The 12,720-nt window shown below is 43.4% G+C and overlaps 1 protein-coding gene across 2 annotated transcripts in view; it reads left to right on the plus strand.

The window, feature by feature from the left end:
* LOC119168266 (poly(A) RNA polymerase GLD2) overlaps nucleotides 1–12,441 on the plus strand; it is a 147,599-nt gene extending 135,158 nt beyond the window's left edge. For both annotated transcript variants that reach the window (XM_037419673.2, XM_075890986.1), the window contains 2 exons: nucleotides 459–705; nucleotides 12,220–12,441. In XM_037419673.2, coding sequence (XP_037275570.1) covers nucleotides 459–705; nucleotides 12,220–12,359 — 387 coding nt within the window. In that variant the 3' untranslated portion in view covers nucleotides 12,360–12,441. The remainder of the gene's footprint in view (nucleotides 1–458; nucleotides 706–12,219) is intronic.
* The last annotated feature ends 279 nt before the right edge of the window (nucleotides 12,442–12,720 follow it).

Genomic DNA, 12,720 nt, shown 5'->3' on the forward strand with positions numbered 1-12,720 from the left:
ATGTCATCAAGGGTCTGTGTTTGTAAACAGTGAAAGGGTCTATGCTTGTGCATTCATTTCGTGTTTTCTTTTTCTTTGAGCAGCGTGCTTTAAGTGTGAAGCTGTGGCAGTTAGTTGTCCGCACTCGTCTTGTGTATGCTCATTTTGTGTGTGCTGTCGGCTTAAGATGCGCGGGGCAAGTTTCAAGCTGCTTGCCTTCTTCACGTGACATCGCAATTTGTTTCTGTAGCATTAATTTCTTCGCCTTTGTGGCGAAACAATGTACAATAAACACTGAGCTACCTTTGTGAAGACACTTTTCGCTTTCGTGTTAATACTGATTCCTGAAAAAAAAAAAAAAAAAGGATCAGCCACGCTTTTTCTGTGCTTCCATCTCCAGACCTTGCTGTGCCATTCGTCATTAGCCATTAATGTGCTGTTTATAAGATGTGCCTTGAGATTGGCATTTGTGCATGCAGGGCCGGTTCTGCAGTGATGGGGATGTGCGGCTGCTGCGCTTGGGTGAGGATTTGCCGCCTTGGCAGTCTGCCAACACACAGAGCCTCGGCGCACTCTTCATTGGCTTCCTTGACTACTTTGCCAACCGGTTTGGCTTCTCCCGCAGCTGCGTGTCGGTGCGGCAGGGTGCACCCATTAGCCGCTTGGAAGCAGTCAGTGCAACTGGCACTGCACGGCGTTCTCAGTGGAAGTACATCTGCGTTGAAGGTACTGCATGCAAAAAGTTGTCTTGCTTTATTCTGTAGATTCTGTGACACACTGTATGAATAGGGCACATAATTGGTTAGCAAAAGGTAAAAACATTGCAAACTAGAAGAGAGGAGTAAAGAAATAACAGACAGGATGAGCACTGACTATCAACTCATGTTGTACAGTCGTACCTCGATATATCGAATGGCGCGGTGATCGCGAAATAGTTCGATTTATCCAGAATTCGATATAAAAAAATCATGAAAAAAATGCGTCAACAGCTTTCTGAAAACGACCAACGAACCATTCAAGGGTGGTGCAGTAAATACTCACTTGAAGGTTCAAACATAGTATTTATTGTGTTGGTTTAAAATATTGAAAAAGAGTAGCCTGCTTTTTGTTGGCCATGGCGTGTTTGACGACTGCGTCCTCAATATAGTACAGGCGATCCATAAGTGATAGGCCGTTGCCTTCAATCGAGCCGCAGTGGCGGCGCACAAGGGCCAAGGCAGCTACGACCTCAGCTGATGTTGGGAGCGGGGCACCATCAGCGCTTGCGGGATTCACCTCGGCAGAGTCTTCATTTGGCTGCTCAGCAGTAGCTTCGGCGACAATCTCCACATCCGTGAGCTCCGCCGTTCAGAGTTAAGCCTGTCGCGCACCACAGCGCGCGGCAAGCCCAACTCCGAACAGCGCGCTACAGGCCTAACTCCGAACGCATGAACACTGCGAGCACAACGACCGATGCCTGCCGATGCTACGGGGGAGGAGCTTGCAACAAGTGCGCAGTGTGCCGTTGACACCATAGAGACTGCAACGACTGCAAGCTGCAAGGGTGCGGCGTGAGTCCGGGTGTAAAGCGCGCACATGGCGCGCCCATGCCGGCTCGCCTGACTGCTTTCCCTTTCCCGGCAGCAGCGCGGGCCGCGTTCGAGACAGTCGTTTCAACGCCGACTAAATTGCGTTGGTCGTCTGCGACCTTTCCCTCCTATACTTTCCTCCTCAATCTTTACCTCCCACTCCCCCTTCCCCCGCGCGAAGCCGTGTCGGTGCCTTCGTATTGAAAGAAAATAAAAGCTCCGCGCTTTTCTCTTCACATTCCTCATTCAAGAACCTCTACCGCAAGGCTGCGGCACGCATACGCCGCTACGTTAAAGTGGCGCTCTCGGCGCCATCGATGTGGGCAGCATTCGTAAACGCCCGCCGCTCTACCGCTACTTTAGAGAGTTGCGGGAAAGCTCGCCGCCTGTCAATGGAGCGCGGGCGGTTTGGGGTGGCTGAGTTCGATATATCCATTATATGTCAAACTTTGTTCGAAATAAAAAAAGCAATAATGCATGCGATTTCCCGCACGATGTAGGAACCGTTTGATATAGGCAATAATTCGATATATCCGTGTTCGATATATTGAGGTTTGACTGTAGTGTCAGTGTTCGTTCTGTCTGTTATTTTTTCATTCATTTCTTCTAGTTTTCACTGTTCTTTTACCATATTTGACCAACTAGCCTAACGAGACACATTTCAGGGATAACTAGCTTGCCTTTATCATGGTATCAGATCTGAAAAGTGATTCCACTAAACCATATGTTAAAAAATATATGCGTGAACCTTTCTGCCTGTGTGAGTTAGTACATTGACGCTCCTTTGCTCGTGCAATGGTTCGCAGACACATCTTGCGGGCTAGGTTATTCGAACAATGACTACTGCAGTCGCTGACCATTTATTCGGACTTAGCGAGAACTGCCAAAAAGTCTGAACAATCGAGAGCTCGAAAAAAAAAAAAAAAATTAACCCGAAAAAAAAAAAAAAAAGAAGCACCTGGCCGGAAAAACTTATCTATGCGCCTCTGCACACAAATACGCCTATGTGCGACCAAGTCAACCTGTATCTCAGCCAGTGTCTGGTCATCTCTGTAAGCAGACAACAGCGCTGTCACAGCCTGCGCTAAGTCCGCATTTGATGGCTGTGGTCTTGATGGTGCGTAATCGTAAGAGTCGCTGTGCACCTGCCCTAGCTCGAGTACCTGATCTTCTCATCGTCCAACTCAATGCAAGGCGGGATGGCACTAAAGTTTTGGAACTCCTCAGCGTACACGTCCCCACATCTATCACACTAGCACCGAGGTTGTCCAATGTGTCTGCTGTTGCAGTGAGGGGATTATTTAAAGTGGGGTCCACGACTGTGGCACTGCCTTACTGTTCACAAGTGCTGTGTTGCAGAAACAGTTGCATATGGTATCCTTAGTCACTGCCTTCCCAGCATTGGACAAGATACTGATGACTGACAGCACATTCAAGACACATTCAAGACAGCACGTTCTTGTCACTGTCATGATTCAGAACGCTAGATTGGTAATTCACCTTCAAGTTTTTTAATAAAGCCCTGGTCCATGTGCGGCAAGCGGTGAAAAGCTCCACGATTAGCTTTAAAGGGCTAGTAAACAACCCTGAGGTCCAGAAATTGTTATAAGAAAAAATATGTGCACTTGTGCTTTGTGAACATGTTGCCGCAAGAATTTAGCGAATACGTGCTACAATAAGGAAGTTACAGGGGTTAGAACATTGGTTTCAGCTGGTTTCAAACTTCCAAGCGCCTCGCCACGCTTCTCCCTCACAGCAAGGGGAAGGTGTAGCCCGTCGTTGTGACCGGTTTTGACAAAATCGGCAACTTTGTGTCACCGCACATGAAACGAAGATTGGTAAGGCATAGGAAAAGAGCGCAAGGAATTGTTTTTTAAAATGGAGGCTCTGCGCACCTTGCAGCACCATAATATTGGCAAAATGGGTTTGCTGCAGTCTAGTATATGAATTGCTGAGCTTTTTTGGGGGGTGTAAAAAAAAGTCAGCCTGTTAACTGGCCCTTGAAGATTGCTGATTGATGTGCCTCTGGGCACCACAGTTGTTGCTTCATACCAGGCAGGGGTGATTTGACGCCTTTAAAACATCTTGGATTCTTTGATTTTTGTGTGATGAGAAGCACAAGTTTACCCCTTCCCTGTGTTGTTGCCTCTTAAACAAGAGTTACTTGCTACTTGCTGTGCTTTTCTTTGTTCGCTTGACAAAGCAAGCATCTTGTCTAGCAGCATTTTGCAGAGGAAGCCAGTCTTGCCACAACTAAAGACATCTTTTGGTGCGTGCTGGTGCAGCAATGCAAATAGCTTGTCGGTGAAGTAGTTTGACACAAGGGATAGGTCCATGGAAGCACTCTCGCCGCGCATTTGTTTGAAGGCCAGGTCATACCTCTTCTTGATGTTGCACAGCCAGCCATCACTGAACTTGCAGCCACTAATACCTATGCACAGGGCGAGCGTCTCTGCTTTTTGTCTCAACAGATTGCCAAATACGGGTATTTTCCGAGCTACCGTGGTGCACCTGTTCGGGTTTAGGTGGCTGTCATCATGGAAATTTTTCTGTGTTTCTGCATAAGTTTTGTCAGCTGCCTCTTGAATCTTATCCGTCTGCTTCAGGTAGTTTAAAATAGTATGCTTAGATATTGAAAACTCCCAAGCAACTTCAGGCTGAGGTCAGCCGCCTTGCACCTAGTGAGTAATGGCTGTTTCCTTCCCTGTTGTAAACGTCCTGTAGTTGGCGTTTTGGCCGGGCTTGTTTCTAGAAGAGGCCAGTACTTACACAACATATCTTTAGTATGCATTGGTGCATACTGGCGCAGCAGTGCGCAGATGGTACTGGTGGCATTCGAGCCATTTAAGTAGCTCGCACGCCAAGGAGCACGCAAGAGAGTGAGACACAAAGCGAAAAATGCACAGCAAGTCTACCTGCAGAAGCTAGCTAGACACTCAAACTAACCCTCAAAGCCTCAAATGGCACTGCTAGCACACTACAAGTGTCGCTTTGCTTGGCCACTGTAGACATTCAGTGGATAAACTTCAGTGGCTAACGCTCAACGCCAACGTTACAAGTAGCCAACCTTCAAGATTGGCAATTGAAATTTTTTCATGAATTTTTGTTTTGACACTGGCGCAACATCCTTCCGTAGCAAGATTTGCACTTCAGCACTGCAATCTAGCAAAAATATTGTAAACATCGCTGACAGAGTGTCATTGCGTTGGCCGTTGCAGTCATTCAGTTAGTCGGAGTCCAAAAAATCAAACGATGCACTGCATTTGAATTTTCGGTTGCTAGTTTACATTACTTCAGTGGGACGAGAGGCTGATGGTGCCTGAATAAACGATCATGTCTCGAATTTCGATGTCTGAATGAACAGTTGGCGACTCTATAGCATGTAGCAACAAATAACCTAATGTTTTGTTGTGCCACCATTTTCAGGAAAAATATTTCAGTAAGCATTTCATCCATATGTGAAAAAGTGAAAGATTAGTGGGAAGTTTGTGTTTCCTTTCATCTGTTGCAATAAAAGAAGCTCTAAGCATACAATGAAAATGGGGACATAATAGAAAGCCATAAAATGTTGACAGTTTTAAACTTATTTCATTATGTTTTGTTCAGGCTTATGTGAATATTTGAATGCTTTAAATATTCAAATATATACAGTAGTAAAGTATTTGAATTTGCTTGGATTTCTATTATTAAAAATTTCGAACAACTCAAAATGAACGAATATGTCCGTATGTAACCCTTGGAAAAGTTGCTTCACTGCAGTGAAGAGGTCGTGAAGACGCGGAAATTATAAAGCACGTACATACAGGACACAAGAAGAGATTTGGACGGGAGCAGTGCAGACTGATTTACTTGAATGGCGTCCCACAATAGCAAAGCGCATGTGCATCATCAAGCATTGTGTATGCGCCTTACTGTTGTGGGAAAGAAACGTCATAGAAATGAATGACTTCTTAGTATCTTGTGTCCTGTGTTTAGGCGAAGTTTTATGTTCCCCATTTTTTACAGAATCTGTGAAAACACCTATTCAGAGAAAATACGCTCTGCCACAAACAAGTTTAAGTGAGCATATTACTATCACATAGATTCATTGTGCCCATTTCATCAGTTTAAAAGCTTGTTAGAGCAAGTACTCCAAGTGCTATAGTAAATTCTACAATGTAACATATTTGACAAGTTATCACTTGCATTCCACCGAAATTCAAATCCTGTGACTATTCAAAGCTGTTTCTTCTTCCTTTGAGAATAGGCTATCATATAAATTAGTAATTGAATCGCTAAACTTGTCTGATTAACCTTTCAATTAATAATATTATTCCGCATGGTGCAATTCACGTACAGAAAACCAGTGAGCTTGCTATTCGCGGCGAGCACGGATGGGCTATAGGTGGCAGCACCGTCTCTGCACATGTGTGAATACGTGGTTGGCGGGTCATATAGAAATACACGCAGCGGCGCTTGTTTGCGTATGGTCTAAGCCGTTGTCAGCGGATAAAATGCATTGACTACAGTTTACTGCTAATATTTACGCTATTCTCTACTGAATCAATGCACCACGTCTCTGCAACTTTAACATTATCCCCGAGTAAAGCGCATTCTGCCTTTTATTGGGATGTTCGCCCTTGGCAACTCTCTTCCACGCTTTGGCCCTAAATCATGCCTTTGTTTTGTTTGTACGTGGTTAGTTTGTGTTCTGCCTGCTACACACTGCTGTAGCATGACTTGACTACTTATTTGCATCTTTGTCACCTGCATACTCCAAAAAAGAGAGAAAGAATGATCATAGAAAGCCCCGCATATCTGGGTGATTAATTCAGTACCACTGATCGCACCCTATACGCATATGATTTTTTTCTTTCATTCTGTTCACCATGAATTTGGGACAGTCGATAAGTCTAGTCAGGAAAGCTTAGTGGCTGACGGCGCTTTGCGCTACACTGCGTTTATCATGCGTACGCACATGTTCTTGCACCAGTCAAAATGTAAAAATTTTATATAAGGGTTCAGCAGAAAGCTTTCATCGATGGATTACGTGCATGACAGTGCTACAACAAAGGCGTGGTTAATAGGACAAGCAGGTTTTTTTTTTTTTTTTTCAGACAAAAAATGACTGCCTTTTTTCGTCACTAACAACGCCACACAAATGCTGAAGACAATGTAAAAAAGATGAAATTTTCAGTCAAATTATACGTCATATATAAGGCATGCAGTCTCAATTAATTTTCAATGTCTGGGCTCTTTCTTTAAAGTGTTCTTAAATCTAAGCACACGGTTGGGCACGGTAACTCTGTTTTAAGTACAGTTAAATGACCGATGTGTCGCAGTTTGTGTAATAGTAATATTTCTATGTATTGGTATCATGGCCAGATAAACACAACTAAGGCTCCTCACATTATTGATAAACTACAGTGCCGTAGTTGTACACTTACCAACAGCACGTAAGTGCGTGGCCTATAGTCTGTCTTTTTTGTTTGTTTTTTTTTTTTACAACAGAGTTGCTGCTATAAAACGCTGCATTCACACACTATTTAATAGTCCTCACGTTTGGGAGGATGCCAAGATCATTTTGCGATGTGCTTGAAACAGGAAGCGGCACCCACTCTGAAATTATTCTGGTGAAAGAAGAGTACGACAACAATAAAGAGCATTCTAGAAAGTTGCACTCGCCGATATTAGTACAATGCATTAGCAGCTGAGCAAGACCACATGCTTTCGTACGTCATTTCAGGCATATGTATAAACAGTTACACTCGCGCTGACATGTACGCGCACATATAAATGCAACGTGGCTAGCAGACGACGCACGAAGCAATCCACACATTGCCTCATTAGCCAGTTGCGGCCAGGCGGCGACTCTGCTCGATCTTGCGGCCTAGAAGGTTTAAGGGCGGACACTGGTCTTTAAAATGAAACTTTTATTATTAGAGATATTTTGATGAAATAGGGCTTGTTATGTGTTTTTTTCTACTGTTTTCGAAAAGGCACTTAGTTCTATTGCACTTCAATTAGTTCACAGATTATGAGAAAATAAGTGTATTATAATTACGTCATTTCTTATAGGTGACTAAGGCACTTTCCTTCAATATTTTTTGGTTCAGTTTGAGATGCAGCTGTAGCCAAAGATCTGCCATGTGGAGCTATGTTATATGTATTGATTCTGATATACATCATCACATAAAAATATTCAATTGTATTGATGCTTCATAATTTTGAAGTGTAATTAGCCCACATTATTGTTCACAAAGTTTTGTATGTTCAACTTAGTGATAAAAAAATAGCATAGCTCTACAGTTTGTTTCCTTACGAGTTCAACAGTGTAACATTTATTTAAATTGACTCTCAATAATATAACGAAAAGTTTGGTAAGGCTAGTCAGGCTGGGAAAAAAATGTAGAGCTGAGACAATCGCATTTGAAGTTTTTAGACTCGCTGCAGAAATATCTGAAAGAAATATTGAATAAATTTTATATAGATGTCCCTTATCTGTTTTTTTTGCTAAACGAAACAGAATGTGTCTTAGTTCATTCAAGAAATCATTTTTTTAAAATTCCCAATGTGGAAAGCAAGATCTGAGCCCCACTATCGTAAGCAAAAAAAATTATGGGGTGTGAGACTAAAGCCACTGGTACCTCATAAGTTATAAAACATCCTATTCTCATTATTTTCTGCCTGCATGTTCACCATCAATTAACCGCCTGGATGTTATGCATCATGCTGCCCTGTGTAAGATGAGCTGAGCATCGCTTACGCTCAGGCACGCGCAGATGTAGCCTCTCGAGACAGTACAGGGTGTGTTCAAAGCTGCATAGATTTCGCGTTTCTGACAAGCGTGTCTGCGAAGTCGCAGCAAAACCAAGCGGGAGCACCTTGACCCTTCTCTCAATCGGCTTTGTAAGGGAAGTGTGACATGCGCTCTCTGCTTGTTGCTCGCGCGATCATTCTGCTTATGGAGTGGATCGTAAACATTTCAAGATGCCGAAAGGGCACCAGCTCCCCCAAATTATCAGCCCGAAGGTGCACTTCTAGCCAGCGCAATCTTGTTCTAAGCCCGCTTTTCACCGCTTCCAAAAGCTCGTTGCGAGGGCGGTTTCAAACGAGAGTCTCCGGGCATATCACTCTTGTGGAAAAACTACCGGCGCAAAGCACAAGCAGGGTGCATCCACAAACATGCACACGATTGGACAGCCACAATGAGGAACGCGCAAAAAAAAGAATACGCTTTGGCCACGCCAGTCAATGGCAAACGTGTAACGGCGCTCTTGAAAAGCGCGCCGGCCATGTCAGCCAATAGGAGACTCGACACGGTGCACTCGAAATGCGCGCTGAGTGAGAGTCAGTCAGGAATCCAGGAACGACCTTCGGAAAACTCGTGACAGCGGCCATTCTGCATGGACCACGCGATTTTGAGATGGCGCAGATTACACACAAAGGAATAGCTTCAAATCTAGCTCAAGATGGCGGTGCTCGACCCGCTACAACGCTCATGGCGCGCACGCGAGCTTCGAACGAATTTTGCTCTTTTGGGGTGTTATAACCGCCAGTGTATGGACCCGGCCTGAAAGGGGCGCTCATTCGCGAGCCTTCCGAACGCAGTCCGCATCCAGAAGAAAGGCGAGAGATGATCATGTGTGCCACATGGAACGCGCATCGTGTTGCTGAGACGCGCAGTCGGCGTCGGACAAGGTGTGCGTGCACAGACGGGGGATATAAAAGGACCGTCGCATGTGCGCTGGGCCTTCGTTACGGCCTTTTCTGTCTCGTGTAAAGGCGCTCCCCCGTGCCTAGTTTGATCACACCTGTGAATATGTAAATAAATCATGGTTCTTTGTGAGCAAGAAGCCTTGCAAGAGTTCTGCTTTCCCAGTGCCTGGGTTTCCGGCTCTGCCCCGCTCTTCGGTCACATCAGGGGGCATATTACTAGTGCCAGAGTGCGTTGGAGGCCCATTTTATTTCGTTTCTCAACTGAATATAGCGTTAGTAATTTGAGAGTAGGTGCTCAGGGTTGCAATCACCCCAAAGATCAGTTTTGCAAAAAATCCATTTTTTTGGCCATTTTCGATTGCCCTAAGACCCACGTCCCCCCTTCAGGGTGCCAGCATCTGCCACGGTGGTCTGTTGGCTAAGGCACTCAGCTGCTGACCCGCAGGTCGCGGGATCAAATCTTGGCCGCAGGGGCTGCAATTTTGATGCAGGCAAAAATGCTTGAGACCAGTGTGCTTAGATTTAGGTGCACTTTAGAGAACCCCAGGTGCCCGAAATTTCCAGAGCCCTCCACTATGGCGAGTACTGCTGACTGGGCGAGTTGGTGCATGGTAAAATGGTATTGGTTTAGCACAGCTCAGTTTGAGCGTGAAGAAAAGGTGCTCTATGGTCAAGAAAGGGGAAAAAAACAAACATATGACAGTGCTCACACTCTCGTCAATTTTTTTCTCCTTCTTGACAGTATAGCATCTTTTCTTCTCACTCAAACTGAGCTGTGCTATAGCAATATCGTTTTATCCACTACGGCATCTTTCATAATCATATGGTGATTTTGGGTCGTTAAACCTCAATAATTATTATTAATAATATTAGCCTAGAAATATTCATTTCTAAAGTATTCTACAAAATGCTTGGACATTCGAGTTGGTGTTTCACTTTTATGTACAAAACAGCATTTTGGTACACAGCTAACTGGAAAAACAAGACATTTTTATTACAGCTTTGATAACACATACACGATAACCCAACATGCCTTCAGATTCCATTCTATTTCGATGTGCTTTTGCACTGAGTGACAGTTCAGTAATCTCATTATGTTCTAACATGGCAGAGTGGGAATAGTGATATTTAATCCTGAATAGAACTAGAATCAAATAGTGGCCAGACAAGGAAAGTATCCAATACCAAAGATTATGTGGATAATTAAGAGAACGAACAAAAATGTAGTATGCTCATTTCCTCGAGCACAGTGAGTGACTGCCACCGAAAGACTGCTGATTGTCGTGTTGAAAGACAAGCTGTTCGACATGACTTTACTTCTAGCTTTCTCGCCGTGGTGTTGCAGTGTTTCCTTTAGTCAAGAGCATGCACTCGCCAGATGTGCCTCAGTAGCAGGAATGGAGATAACCAATGCAAAGAATCATTCTTTTTCTGGTTCAAAAGCTCATTCGAGTATTCTTGCATCTCTTGGTATTGGATCTTAGCTGAGTGCTGGTTATTTTTTAACACTAGCAGTTTATCAGTCTCCCAGACTGATGAACTCTGGTCTTATCTGCTAGAGCCATGACGTATGGAAATGACATAATTTTTTAAAAATACATGTTGGCCCACTTTTATTCTGAAACTCGAATATTCTTTTATCCCTAGTAATTACTTATGAAGGTAACTAGTGAATCTTAGTTCAGTTACTAACAATTAGAAAAATTTTAACATTCCTAGACATTTGCTGGTCCTAGAAGTTGGTTCTCAAGTTCTTGTTGTAAACCCTATCTTTAAATGTTGTTTGAAGTCTTCTTAGACATTTCTAGTACAGTGAAATCTTAATACAACGAATCTTATGGGACGACCTAAAATCATTCGTCATTTTGTAAGTTATTGTAGTGAAAGTATTCAGAATTTGCACAAAAATCTTGAATTCAACCACGTGAGTGGCCTAACTGTGCTTGTATACATTCAGGACTGCGTCATGCTCATTAGTGTGGAAAAAGAAAACCCGAAATATTACAGAATCAGTTTACATTTATTTGAGAAATAGTGTGATCTATCCTGATTGATTGATATGTGGGGTTTAACATCCCAAAACCATCATATGGCATGATTTATTCTGATGTGGGAATTTGAAAGACAAACTCTTAAGCAAATGCATCTTCCTTACGCACTGCGAAGCATGACCATTAAATACCATTTTTTCACGTCGGTTCACGTGTGCTGTTTCAACATCATGTTCACTCTGGTCGGCATTTACTAATAACGACAAATGCTATGGATCTTGTTTTGTTTTGTTTTTATCGGTCGTCAGCTAAGCTCATGCACATGCTGCATCATCATACTGGGCGTAGTCTTTAAGCGTTAGTGAAGCATGCACGGGTAATCATCGGCCACTTCATCCCATAGATCACTTGTGTTGCATTTTTCACTGTCGTAACATTTCTTTCTTGCTGCTTTCAGAGGGCATCTTGAACGTTCAATCACCAACCAGAATGCTAGAAAACAGCCGTGTAACAAGCGCGCAGGTAAAGCTGTCTGACGAAAAAAAAGGCAATGGGGTGAAGCCTGATGCAAGAATCAAGAACCAGGCGATGATGCTAGGGCTATTGGGGCACATAGAGAAATATGCAGGTGTTCTGATGATGATGATAATGACAGTGACAGGTACAAAGCTGGTAATTATTTTCACAGCCACAAGTAACTTTTTAAAATTGCTCTTTATTACTTTGAAGTGTTGTGGAAATATACGGGGGAGATGAAATTCGATGTGTTGCTCTGAAATAATCAGTATTTTGAAATTTGTAGTAGTGAGTTTCAAAAAAGTTTTTAATGTAAGAATATCGGTAATCTGATGTTTGCTGTGACGAGATTTGTCTGCATTCATAGATTGGTCTGATGGGTAGTGAAGTATGAGAGGCATGTCATGATTTTTTTTTTTTTTTGATAAATAGGGAGATTGCCATGAAATGCACTGTTTTATTTCCAGAGCCCTTTGACCAGTCCAATACGGCTCGGGCAGTGTACAACTGGGATATGTACCAGCTGATAGTGCGTGCCTTCCACGACACCCTGGAACAATTGCAGAAAAGCCACAGCCCCGAGTGCCTCCTGCTGCATTCGTGCTAGTCGACGGAGTCCTGCAAAAGACATTTGTTCAGTGACTGTGTTTTAATTTCGTAACACATAAAATAAATTGTGTTATTTGTTATCTCATGTCAGTGCTTTTTTAAGAGTTAGTTTCAGTTCTGTTGCAGCATTTTAGTTTAAAAGACTCCTCACCGTTGCTACTTTTGGCTGTACATTGTATCGTGCTAAGCTTCATCTTAAAACCGTTCTATCTCTAAAATATAAAATGCAAAGATTTTTTAGCTAATTGCAGGTGCTTTGAGCGTTTCTATCTGCAGACATATCTTTGGCAGCAGGGACACGCAGGTGTCTGGATGAAAAAAGTGCGATGCTCTTTGAGTGAACGGATACAGCTGACACG

This window comes from Rhipicephalus microplus, chromosome 3 (genome assembly GCF_043290135.1).
Source record: "Rhipicephalus microplus isolate Deutch F79 chromosome 3, USDA_Rmic, whole genome shotgun sequence".
Classification (NCBI taxonomy): domain Eukaryota; kingdom Metazoa; phylum Arthropoda; class Arachnida; order Ixodida; family Ixodidae; genus Rhipicephalus; species Rhipicephalus microplus.